This window comes from Sinocyclocheilus rhinocerous, unplaced genomic scaffold, assembly GCF_001515625.1.
Source record: "Sinocyclocheilus rhinocerous isolate Xijiao unplaced genomic scaffold, SAMN03320098_v1.1 scaffold1785, whole genome shotgun sequence".
NCBI lineage: Eukaryota > Metazoa > Chordata > Actinopteri > Cypriniformes > Cyprinidae > Sinocyclocheilus > Sinocyclocheilus rhinocerous.
The window spans coordinates 815,839-828,212 of record NW_015627538.1 but is presented as its reverse complement, the minus strand read 5'-3'; the positions used below and the strand labels follow the sequence as shown (position 1 = coordinate 828,212).

The 12,374-nt window shown below is 36.2% G+C and overlaps 2 protein-coding genes across 12 annotated transcripts in view; both read left to right on the top strand.

Moving 5' to 3' along the window:
* The window catches only part of LOC107729161 (probable serine/threonine-protein kinase kinX), a 17,929-nt gene extending 12,038 nt beyond the window's left edge, over nt 1-5,891 (top strand). For 3 of the 11 annotated variants that reach the window (XM_016539575.1, XM_016539561.1, XM_016539584.1), the window contains 6 exons: nt 2,762-2,833; nt 3,478-3,546; nt 3,813-4,790; nt 4,994-5,038; nt 5,205-5,249; nt 5,795-5,891. In XM_016539575.1, coding sequence (XP_016395061.1) covers nt 2,762-2,833; nt 3,478-3,546; nt 3,813-4,790; nt 4,994-5,038; nt 5,205-5,249; nt 5,795-5,802 — 1,217 coding nt within the window. In that variant the 3' untranslated portion in view covers nt 5,803-5,891. Of the gene's footprint in view, nt 1-500; nt 570-817; nt 1,748-1,953; nt 1,999-2,161; nt 2,207-2,761; nt 2,834-3,477; nt 3,547-3,812; nt 4,791-4,993; nt 5,039-5,204; nt 5,250-5,794 lie in introns of all 11 variants that reach the window. The other 8 variants (XM_016539621.1, XM_016539602.1, XM_016539567.1 and 5 more) reach the window with 6 other exon arrangements.
* Nucleotides 5,892-9,529: 3,638 nt separating this feature from the next.
* Nucleotides 9,530-12,374, top strand: part of LOC107729422 (inositol monophosphatase 1-like) — a 6,667-nt gene continuing 3,822 nt past the window's right edge. Inside the window, exons 1-4 of the mRNA XM_016539911.1 lie at nt 9,530-9,687; nt 10,914-11,002; nt 11,089-11,222; nt 11,354-11,458. Of these exons, the coding sequence (XP_016395397.1) occupies nt 10,940-11,002; nt 11,089-11,222; nt 11,354-11,458 (302 nt within the window). The 5' untranslated portion in view covers nt 9,530-9,687; nt 10,914-10,939. The remainder of the gene's footprint in view (nt 9,688-10,913; nt 11,003-11,088; nt 11,223-11,353; nt 11,459-12,374) is intronic.

Here is a 12,374-nt window from a genome sequence, read left to right as displayed (position 1 = left end):
AAAATTAAATTTGTGTGTGTGTGTGTATATATATATATATATATATATATAATTTTATTATTTGTCATCAAACCTATTAGTACGTTTTAAAAGTATATGCAAAAAATAAGATTAATATAAGCATTAAACATTTGTTTGATTGCAGGGGAGTTGGCCTTATCTAGTGGATCATTAAATATTAACAGTGTTCATAAGGACGGTGTTCTGCGTGTATATATGTACCACCTGTGTACTATGTAGAAATGATTCTGATGGACACTTTTATAACTGAAATGCCTGCCAGTGATGAACAAGTCTTACCACATACCACAAAAGTTCTTGCATAACATGACATGAGAGTAATCGCATTGACCTGTTACAGAAGACTTGTATAATTGAACTTCAAATCTTAAAGCATTTTTTTACAAGTGTGTTTTAGGACAGATAAATAAAGGCTTTCAATCCAGAAAAACAGACTGTTTTCCTTCAAGCTCAGTTAATTAGTTTTGTTTCTTAATCAGCTCCTGAAACTATCGTGGAGGAAGAAATCCAGGCCACTAAAGTTGAAGAAGCAGCTCAGCCACCACCGGGTATGGCTTTTATTATGTCCTTTGAAATTACAATGTGCAATTGTTGCTATTTGTTTACTCTCACATATTGTGTTGTGTAGCTGTATACATGTATGTGTATATACTACAAAAGGATCCAGTATAACGCGACCTAACCGCTGAATTGGCGCATTCACAAAGTTCTACACATCACATATATTGGCACCTACCAATAAGAGCATAGTACAATCTATTTAATATATTTACTATAATAGTTTTTTCCCTTGCAGAACCAGAGGCTGTGGAAGAGGAGCCTGTTCCTGTGGAAGAAGAACCTCTGGAAGTAGACGAAGAGCCCACTGCTGCAGAAGATGAAGTAGCTGAGGAGGAACCAGAGGTTGAAGAGGGGCAAGAAGTTCCAGAGGAAGAACCAGAAGTTGTGGAGGAAGAGCCTGAGGTTACAGAGACTGTTCCAGTTGAGGAAGAGGCTTTTGAGGAGGCAGTGGAAGAGCCTGCAAAAGAGGAAGAGGTCATACCAGTTGAAGAACCGATTGAGGAAGCTGCTCAAGTGGAAGAAGCAGTAGAGGAGGCTGCACCAGTGGAAGAAGCGGTTGAGGAAGTGTTGGAGGAAGAGGCTGCATCAGTAGAAGAAGTAGTAGAAGATGTACCACTGGAAGAGGTAGTAGAAGAAGAGGTTGCACAGGTGGAAGAAGCAGTAGAGGTAGTGTTGGAGGAAGAGGCAGCATCAGTGGAAGAGACAATGGAAGAAGTAGTAGAAGAGGATGCACCAGTGGAAGAAACAGTAGAGGAAGCTGCACCAGTAGAAGCAGCTGTGGAGGAGGTTGTACCAGTAGAAGAAGCAGTTGAGGAGCTTGAACCAGTAGAAGAAGCTGTGGAAGAGGTTGTACCGGTAGAAGCAGTAGAGGAGCTTGTACCAGTAGAGGAGCTTGTACCAGTAGAAGAAGCTGTTGAGGAGCTTGTACCAGTAGAAGAAGAAGTAGAGGAACCTGAACACGTGGAGGAACCTGAAGCAACAGAACCAGTGGAAGATGTAGAAACACCCGAAGAGACAGTTGAGGAATCAGTCTCTGTAGAAGAAACTGTAACAGAAGAGGACGTTATAGAGGAAACAGATGAGCCATTTCAGGAAGATGAGGAAGAACAAGACTCCACATCGGAGGAAACCGAGCTTGAGGCAGAGAATATGGAAGAAGAGGAGGGTACGTTTTTTTTTTTCTTATCTTTTCAGTTCACTCAGATGGTTATTATATAACAGTAAGAAATAATACCCAAAATGTCTTATTTGTTAAAATAGTAGCGTAAGTACAATAATGTGGATGCCAACATTATCTGATAATATCAGATACTACACAGATAACAGCGGAAGTTATGCTTGCTTTGTTGTGAAATGTCTGTCTTGTTACAGAGGATGCAGCTGCTGAGGAAGAGCAGCCCGAGGAGGACGTAGCAGGTTGGTAATTAAATTTTATGGTTATATAAAAGATATAAAGAATGGGATGATTTCCTGATCTGTACAGTGTTGAGTCATACATTCTATGCTCAATGTCTGTTTTGGCTCAATGTCTGTTATCTTTGTCTTAATTAACTTGTAAATTTGTTTATTCATTTAACAGAGGAAATTAACCAAACAGAAGAACAAATTGAAGTAGAGCCCACAGGTAATCAAATTTTGTCCATTGAGATTCATTTTCATCATGGTTGAAATTTTTATCTCGTTAAGGATGTTTTTCTCATGCAGTTCACTTCTCCTCTCTTTACTTAGTTTTGCATTGTATTGTTTCTATCTATCTATGTATCTATAGATATTTTTAGCATTACTGCTTTATTGTCTTATATCTTTTATTAATGATTTGGTTATATTTCCATGTCTTTTTATTTTCTGTATGTAAATCTTTACATATAAATATGTACGTAAAGATGCTAAAATTGCGTGTTCAAGAAAGTCCTTTTAAAGCAAGTTAGTTCTCTCAGTAGCCATATTCATAACCAAACTAAAATCTGACAACAATATGGTACCATAAATGGTGCTTCTTAACCTCAAAGGACAGAAAAAGATCTAGTGCAAAAGTAAACCAAACGTCATAAGGTTGTTATGGAAATCCTTTTTTGAAAGTGTAAAGGCTATTTAATGCACTTCACAGAGGTTCACTTGTTTCATGTGATTGTATTCTACACTTGCCTCATGTATGCACATCCACATGTAAAATCCTCAGGGCTGAAAGATAAATCCACTACTGAGACCAGTGAATCAGTTGAGAGAACCCTTGCTGAACCTGTGGAAGAAGGTAAAGTAGAATCATACACGGTTTTATGCAATAAATAAGGGTGCAGTGAGAATTTATTGATGCATAGAAATCTTTGTACGTCAATAAAATAAGATGCAGGATTTTATAACACAAATAGACATTTAATGTGATATGCAAGTTAGGAAAGTAAATGTAAATTTACAAGCTGCTGCCATTATTACAAGATGAAATTTCCTGACCCTAAAATATATATTTTTAAAATTATTTGTCAAGAAACCTATCTTTTTAGTAAGTAAGGGAGTTGGTCTTATCTAATGGATCATTAAACATTAACGGTGTTCATAAGGACGGTGTTCTCCGTGTATATATGTACCATCTATGAACTATGTAGAAATTATTTTGATATTCCCACTTAAAATTATTCTGATAGACACTTTTGTAACTGAAATGCCTGCCAGTGATGAACGAGTCTTTCCACATACTGCAAAAGTTCTTGCATAACATGACATGAGATTAATCGCATTGACCTGTTAGAGCAGACTTGTATAATTGAACTTATACCGTCAAATCTTAGTAAAGCATTATTGTACAAGTGTGTTTTAGGACAGATAAACAAAGGCTTTCAATTCAGAAAAACAGACGGTTTTCCTTCAAACTAAGTGTATTAGTTTTTTCTTATTTAGCTCCTGAATCTATCGTGGAGGAAGTAATCCAAGCCACTAAAGTTAAAGAAGCAGCTCAGCCACCACCAGGTACGGCTTTTATGATGTCCTTTGAAATGACAATATGCAATTGTTGCTATTTGTTTACTCGTACACATTGTGATGTATACATGTTGTGTAAATACTACAAAAGAATGCAGTATAACTAGACCTAACCACTGAATTGGTGCATTCACAAAGTTCTACACATCCCCCACCCCTTACACGTTCATCAAAGAAATATTTTGGCACCTACCAATAAGATTATAGTACAGTCTGTTTAATAGATTTACTATAATTATTTTTTTCCCTTGCAGAACCAGAGACTGTGGAAGAGGAGCCTGTTCCTGTGGAAAAAGAACCTCTGGCAGTAGACGAAGAGCCCACTTCCGCAGAAGATGAAGTAGCTGAGGAGGAACCAGAGGTTGAAGAGGAGCAAGAAGTTCCTGAGGAAGAACCAGAAGTTGTGGAGGAAGAGTCTGAGGTTACAGAGACTGTTCCAATTGAGGAAGAGGCTTTTGATGAGGCAGTGGAAGAGCCTGCAAAAGAGGAAGAGGTCATACCAGTTGAAGAACCGGTTGAGGAAGCTGCTCCAGTGGAAGAAGCAGTAGAGGAGGCTGCATCAGTGGAAGAAGCAGTAGAGGAGGCTGCAGCAGTAGAAGATGCACCACTGGAAGAGGCAGTAGAAGAAGTAGATGAAGTGGTTGCATCGGTGGAAGAAGCAGTTGAGGAATTGTTGGAGGAAGAGGCTGTACTAGTGCAAAAAGATTCACCAGTGGAAGAGGCAATAGAAGAAGTAGTAGAAGAGGATGCACCAGTGGAAGAAACGGTAGAGGAAGCTGCACCAGTAGAAGAAGCTGTGGAGGAGGTTGTACCAGTAGAAGAAGCTGTTGAGGAGCTTGAACCAGTAGAAGAAGCTGTTGAGGAGCTTGAACCAGTAGAAGAAGCTGTTGAGGAGCTTGAACCAGTAGAAGAAGCTGTTGAGGAGCTTGAACCAGTAGAAGAAGCTGTTGAGGAGCTTGAACCAGTAGAAGAAGCTGTTGAGGAGCTTGAACCAGTAGAAGAAGCTGTTGAGGAGCTTGAACCGGTAGAAGAAGCAGTAGAGGAACCTGAAACAACAGAACCAGTGGAAGAAGTAGAAACACCTGAAGAGACAGTTGAGGAGTCAGTCTCTGCAGAAGAAACTGTAACAGAAGAGGAAGTTATAATAGAAGAAACAGATGAGGAAGATGAGGAAGTACAAGACTCCATATCGGAGGAAACAGAGCTTGAGGCAGAGGATATGGAAGAAGAGGGTAAGTTTTCTTGTTTTCGCAAGTTCACTCAGGTGGTTATTATACAGCAGCAAGAAATAATACCCAAAATGTCTTTTATGTTAAAATGGTACAGTAAGTACAATAATGCGGATGCTAACATTATCTGTTAATATCAGATACTACACCGAGATAACAGGAAGTTATATTTGCTTTGTTGTGAAATGTCTCTTGTCTTGTTACAGAGGATGCAGCTGCTGAAGAAGAGCAGCCTGAGGAGGACGAAGCAGGTTGGTAATTCAATTTTATGGTTATATAAAAGATAAAGAATGGGAAGATTTCCTAATCTGTACAGAAAGTTGTGTTGAGTCATACATTCTATGCTTAATGTCTGTTTTGTAAATCTATATTAACGTGTAATTATATTTCCTCCTTGCTTGTTTATTCATTTAACAGAGGAAATTAACCAAACAGAAGAACAAATTGAAGTAGAGCCCACAGGTAATCAACATTTTTCCATCGATATTCATTTTCATCATGATTGAAATTTTCATCTCATTAAGGATGTTTTTCTAATGCATTTTAATTCTCCTCTCTTTACTTGAATTTGCATTATATTATTTCTATGTATCTATAGATATTTTTTATCTTTACTGCTTTATTTTCTTATATTTTTTCTATCTTTTATTAATAATTTGTTGGTTATATTTCCATATGTCTTTTTATTTTCTGTATGCATGTAAATCTTTAAGTATGTATAACTGCGTTCAAGGAATGTCCTTTTAAGGCAAATTTGTTGTCTCAGCAGCCATATTCATAACCTCACCAAAATCGGACAACAATGTGGTACCATAAATTGTGCTTCTTAAGCTCAAATGTATGGGGAAAAAAATCAGTCTAATCCAGTTAATGCACAAGAGTAAACAAGCATTCACATATGTACGAGTGGACTGTCTCTGCCTTATATCTTATCTGCTTCAACTGAAAACAAAACATCATACACCTGGTTAAGTGTCTTTTAATGGGGATAATTTTGTGTTTTACAGAAACATAAAACATTAGGCAGTATGTAAGATACGGAGAGGACCAGCACCACATGGCATTCCACTGGAAGTGTGCAGCTGCCAATTCCCACCATGGAGTTAAAAAAAAGAGAATGCTACTATTTCCCTTTCATTTTCATTTTCTTTTTTTTTTTTTTTTTGACATTCAAGCCTGTTTGTTAATTGATAATGCAGTCTCTTTGTGTACAAGTACACAATTATTTGAATGTTTTGTCAACTTTTGTTTGGTGATTTGACCCTTTTTCCTTTTCGAATCCCTTTTTTGTAATTACAGACAAAGCTTTTTTCCTATCCTCTAACATAGATGTGAAGTAGCCTTTTTTTGAATGATCATGGATGATAGTTTGGTTGTAGTTTCCTATCCTGTGTGTACAAACACCTTCATGTTGCTTTGTAGCTCAGAGATCTTCACATTCTACTCGGCACTGAATTCATCAGTGTTTCTCTCTTCATCAAATCTGACGTTTTGCTTTAATGTGAAGGTACTATGCAAAGCTGCACTGATCTTTCGCTATTTTTACCTGTAGGTTTTGTACTACCAATATGTATTGAGTCTACATTTCCAATGTTGCATATCAAGGACAAGTTTATGCTGGCAGGTTAACCAAGATAATTGCTGTGTGATCTGTGTATGGAGTGAATGGGCGTGCATGTGCATGTATGTGTGTGTCTATTTGAAAATTCGTGTTTAACTATGCGAAACAATCATTTGAGCCATTTTTCTCACTAGTATGTTTTCATGGTGTTTTCTTATGTGTTTTCCAGCTTATACAGTCAACATATTAGTACCTCTGATGATATTTTCCTCAATACTGTAGCTGATATGCTAAGAGCTCAGAGACCTTGTTTTTGCATTTCTTCACATTTTTAAACTCAGATGCATAGCGTTGCCCCCATCCCATTTTTTTTTATTTACACTTTTGCCTTTTTCAGTAAGTCCTGTTTCATAGGCTCATGATTTGACAAGCTCTGTTTCAGGTAGACACTCCAGCTGCTGTGCAGTATGCGTATGACAAACAGTGTTGTTTAATGGGTGTCTTATGTAATAACTGGTGAAGGATGCCCACATAAATATGGAGTAACCGACTTTACACAATGTTTAGTTTTTATAGCAGGGTAAAGATCATACCTAGTGCTTTTGTGGGACATCACAAATCAGTATATGCTTATTAATTTGTCAAATGTGACCCTGGACCACAAAACCAGTCATAAGGGTCAATTTTTCGAAATTGAGATTTATACATCATCTGAAAGCTGAATAAATACGCTTTCTATTGATGTATGGTTTGTTATGATAGGACAATATTTGGCTGAGAGGACAACTACAGGGATTAAAGTTCCGTAGCTACGACGGATTTCTGTCAGTTCATAAAGACAGTCACCTGCTTCATTCCTGAATGATTCAACCGTTCAAACGAATCAATTGAATGAATGATTCCGTGATAAAATCAATGACTTGCCGCCACCTGCTGGCGGTTTCAGTTCTATTTTTAGCGTATAATTTCAGTTATTTGAATCATTTCTGTATTCAAAATTTTATATTTAATATATTTACAGTAGGAAATTTACAAAATATCTTCATGGAACATAATCTTTACTTAATATGCTAATGATTTTTGGCATAAAAAAGAAATCAATAATTTTGACCCATACAATGTATTTTTGGCTATTGCTACAAATATACCCCAGCGACTTAAGACTGGTTTTGTGCTCCAGGGTCACAAATGTCATGCACTGCCTATGTATTGACTTCACAGTGCATTTATTCTGGCCCTTTCAATTGTTGCAGGCACATCTGTAAGAATACAATACAATTTTGTTGTTGTACATTCAGAAAAAAAGATGACTTTAATATCATAGCAAGTCAAAAGTTGTTTGTATTTACTATTAATGTTGTCATGGTTTTTATTACAACACAATGTAGCTTTCACCCTTGGTGCAGAGTAGTTGGTTAAGAAATTGAAAACTTGCTTGATCTTTTGAAGGAAACCCAATCCTGGCTCCTGAATGGTTTCACTGTGGAATATATATGTTTTTTTCATTGTAATGTTGTTACACTGTGGTTTTATGGGGCCTGCCAGAATAGATGTTGTTTTTGTGATAGACTTTAGGAAATGCTGCGGATCTCTTCAAAACAATGGTTTCATAACATATACAGGTGGCTGAAATATAGTTTTTAGGGTTTGTTTTTCTTTTTCTACAACACTAGAGGGTGTTTTGGACCCCTAACACTTTTGAAGTCAATGTGAATTTTTAAAGTGGTATTAATTTTACAAAGTAAATAACTTTTTTTTCTTCTTCTTTTTTTAGGATTTTTAAGGATTTTTTTTATTTAGGATTTGACATTTTACAGTCAAATTGAATTAATTTTATGAAAGTGTTAACTTCTCAAAGCCATATGTGAAAGGTTGGATATAGCAGCCTTAGTACAGGTTGTGCTTCAAAGGACAGACATCTCACAACCAGCAATAACACCATGTGTGAAGGGAGCATTTCTTAATGAAATCCAGATATAAACAGAAGTTTACTCAAGGCTTTCTATCCAGAGGTTTACATGAAATCCTGCTGTATAGGCTAACTCATTTTAAGTTATTGAGGCAATGCAATTTTAGGGAGTTTTGGGTGACTTTTCACAGATGTGTAAACAACTGTAAATGTTTTGTTTGAGTGCTTCAATAAAGGTTGGGTACAACAAGATCACATTGTATTCATCCTTTTTCTTTTAGTTTAGGAAGACATCCATTCCAATACAAGTAATACAACAATAAAAAGTAAGACCTTCATGTTTCTTTCATAAATTAAAAATTCTTACTTGGTTTTATTTATTAAGACTAATCTGTTAAAGGGGTCATATGATGCGATTTAAAGTTTTCCTTTCTCTTTGGAGTGTTACAAGCTGATTGTGCATAGATAAGATCCCTGAAGTTGCAAAGACTAAAGTCTCAAAACCAAAGAGATATTCTTTATCAATGTTTGACTTTAAGCTGCGCTGCGCAGACCGATCGAAGTATGACATCAAAGACAGCTTCTTTAAAAAAAAAAAAGTGATGTGACATGTGGCCAAGTATGGTGACCCATACTCGGAATTAGTGCTCTGCATTTAACCCATCCAAAGTGCACACACACAGCAGTGAACACACACACACCGTGACCACACACCCGGAGCAGTGGGCAGCCATTTATGCTGCGGCGCCTGGGGAGCAGTTGGGGGTTCGGTGCCTTGCTCAAGGGCACCTCAGTCGTGGTATTGAAGGTGGAGAGAGCGCTGCACATTCACTACCCCCGCCTACAATCCCTGCCGGTACGAGACTCGACCCACAACCTTTGGGTTACGAGTTCGACTCTCTAACCATTAGGCCACAACTTCCCCATTACTTGACCATTTATAGTAACATAAAAAAATTATGCAAACAAAGCATTATGATCAATGCACATATATACTGACATTTTAAACGTTCAAGTTTAAATGGTCAAGTAATGTACAGTATTTGAAAAATAATGTGTTTTTTGAACATTAAAGCATGTCAACATATTCTGTTACACCAAATACACAAAATAATGATCTTTAAAAAAGCATCATATGACCCCTCTATTAAAAAAAAAACGCGGACTGATTAACTTTTATTTTGACATCGGGATGCTGAAAGTACATACTACGCATGCGCAACATAATTTTTGAAAAATAATATTATCCTGTAGGTGCTAAACAGAACATTGGCATGTATATAGTATTTATAATCCATTTAAAAAGGGGCAGTGGGATATTTCATTGTTTTCTGAAAATAACCAGACGTTTTAGGGTTAATCTCGTTTGGGCCTCCAAGAACCCGGAAACACAACAATCTGACAGCTTGACTTCATTTCGCCGGTTGTTGGTAAGAATTTTGGGTTCTTATTTTTTGTCAAATTTGAACGTTTAAAATGTCAGTATATATGTGCATTGATCATAATGCTTTGTTTGCATCAATTTTTTATGTTACTATAAATGGTCAAGTAATGAAAAGAATAGGGATTTGTACGGTATCTTCACTAAAGATTAGCTGGAATTCATCTGTCATATATATCATTGTACATAGTCATATAATTATTTGCGATGAACACGTATGCTCAAACATGTAGTTCATGGACTATACAATTACCTCAAATGCTTAAGTACCGTCAGATATGACTGGGTTTCCTGTTGCCAGCTGATTTATTTTAAACCCATTACTCTCGAGTACATTTCCATGAAATAGGATGTTCAGACTTCATACAATTTCATGTTTCAGGTGATGAAAAGCTAACATATTACAATTACATACGATTTATTTTTAGTTATATAAAGATCAAATTAATATGGTCTTTTAAACGTTTTACCTATCATTTATTAATCTTCAAATGCCGTTTATCTATATAGATTTTCAGTTTTAAAATACAAAAATGTATAATAAAATACATTACATAAATTACATGTCATTTTCAAACTACAGTCTAAACATAGAGTGAATTAAGTGTACACCATTTAGGCTATTGTGTAAAAATGCTTTATATTGATATGTACAAAAATTAGGAGTGCCCCTAAGATGTACCTTAATCTGTAATCAAATGTTAAATATGTAAAATTATGTTTTTATATTATTATATTTTTTGCAATTGTGTGTAATTAGGATACAAAAAAGCTAACTGTAAAATTAGCCTCAGCAAGACAGTAAGATGATGGAAATGACAACAAAGAACTTTTTACTAGCCATCACTGTTAAAAAGGAACTTAAATTAAACAGATAATATAATAATTATTAGATAATAATATCATTCAGGTTATACTGCTATTTTGGTTGAAACTGTAGTTGCCATTGTACGTTTTTGTTAGGGTAGGAGTTCTCTAAAGTCAGAGATGCAGTTGGAGGCCTATTTATAGGAAGAACACTATATAAGGAGTGTGTGCAGGGATTAAGGGACGGCCAGCAAAGCGGTAAAAATATGGAATTAATCAGAAACATAAACTGCCTCCTTAAATAAAATAAGGTTTTAGACACCGCTTTTATCAAGTGCAACCTGTTACAGCCTTCCTGTAGCTGCAGTCTGAAATTGATGACAGTAATATGTTTTTATGTCTGATCAGAAAGAGGGTCCTTACATAAAGGCACAATGCCTGACCTTTGGCAGGATGCCATGGACCATGCTGTGACACTGGCCAGGAAAGCAGGAGAGGTGAGATAACATCATTCTGTTTTTTTTTTATAGTTTTTGTAATTTGTGGTCATTTTTACCAAAATCTTTTTTATCTCTATTGTCAGATTGTAAAGGATGCTTTGCAGAATGACCTGAAGATCATGTGCAAAAGCTCTTCTGTCGACCTGGTCACTAAAACAGACCAGAATGTGGAGCAACTTATTATTACGTCAGTGAAGGAGAAGTTTCCTGAACACAGGTATTTTGTCCTTCATACTAACACAGGGTCAGAAGCGCTTTAAATCTTATACACTCAGTATAAGTTCATATATAGAGCATATTGGATCTGAAGTAAAGAGAATAGACCAGCACTGCTCCTGTTTGTTTCAGTTTCATTGGTGAGGAGTCAGTGGCTGCAGGAGAACCTTGTGTTTTGACTGAAAACCCAACATGGATTGTTGACCCTGTGGATGGGACCACTAACTTTGTGCATGGGTAATTAAAACATTTTTTTTATTCACTGATACACTGGAATCCAAATGTCTCAGACCACTAGTGAACTTAAATAAAAGTTAATTTTAAATGAAATTAAACAATTAATTGAAACAAAAAAAAAACAATTACATTGAGAATAATGTAATATTTTTAATTACAAATTATTTTATCAGCTTGACAATTTTAGTGAAATATAGTTAATCGAGTCAATATTTCTTATTTTAATTTTCATTAACTTGATTTATTATAGTTTTTTTTCCCTAAAACTTTTAATTTTTTAAAGGGGTCATATGATGCGATTTCAAGTTTTCCTTTCTCTTTGGAGTGTTACAAGCTGATTGTGCATAGATAAGATCCCTGAAGTTGCAAAAGAATAAAGTCTCAAAACCAAAGAGATATTCTTTATCAAAGTTAAGACTCTGCCACGCCCCCCTAAAACGGCTCATTCTAACACGCCCCCACATATCTACATCACCATGTGGAAATATTTGCATAATGCGCCCAAATGATCACGCAAAGAAAGAAGGCGTGGTTTCAGTAACCGCAGTTAGTGTTGAAGCAGCCATGTCACGGAGACGGCTGTGTGTTTCTAGGCGAAAGCAAAAGCACTTTATTTGGCCTTCCAGAAGTAGATGCAATTAGGAATCATTGGTTAAGATTTATTTACAACAGAACAGCACAACCCAGATGTTCGAATTTGTGCAACGCATTTTATGGACGACAGTTTTTTTTTAACCTAGAAGAGTACAAGGCTGGCTGTGCACAAAGGCTATAAAAAAATTTTTAAAAAAAGGGTAAATTCCGACTTTGCTATGACAATCTAGCGCTTCTGAATCAGCGACTGTAAGTATGTTTTGTTACTAGTTTAAGTATTTGCTATTGACTGTTGCGGAGTTTTGCACATCGTGTGTGTGTG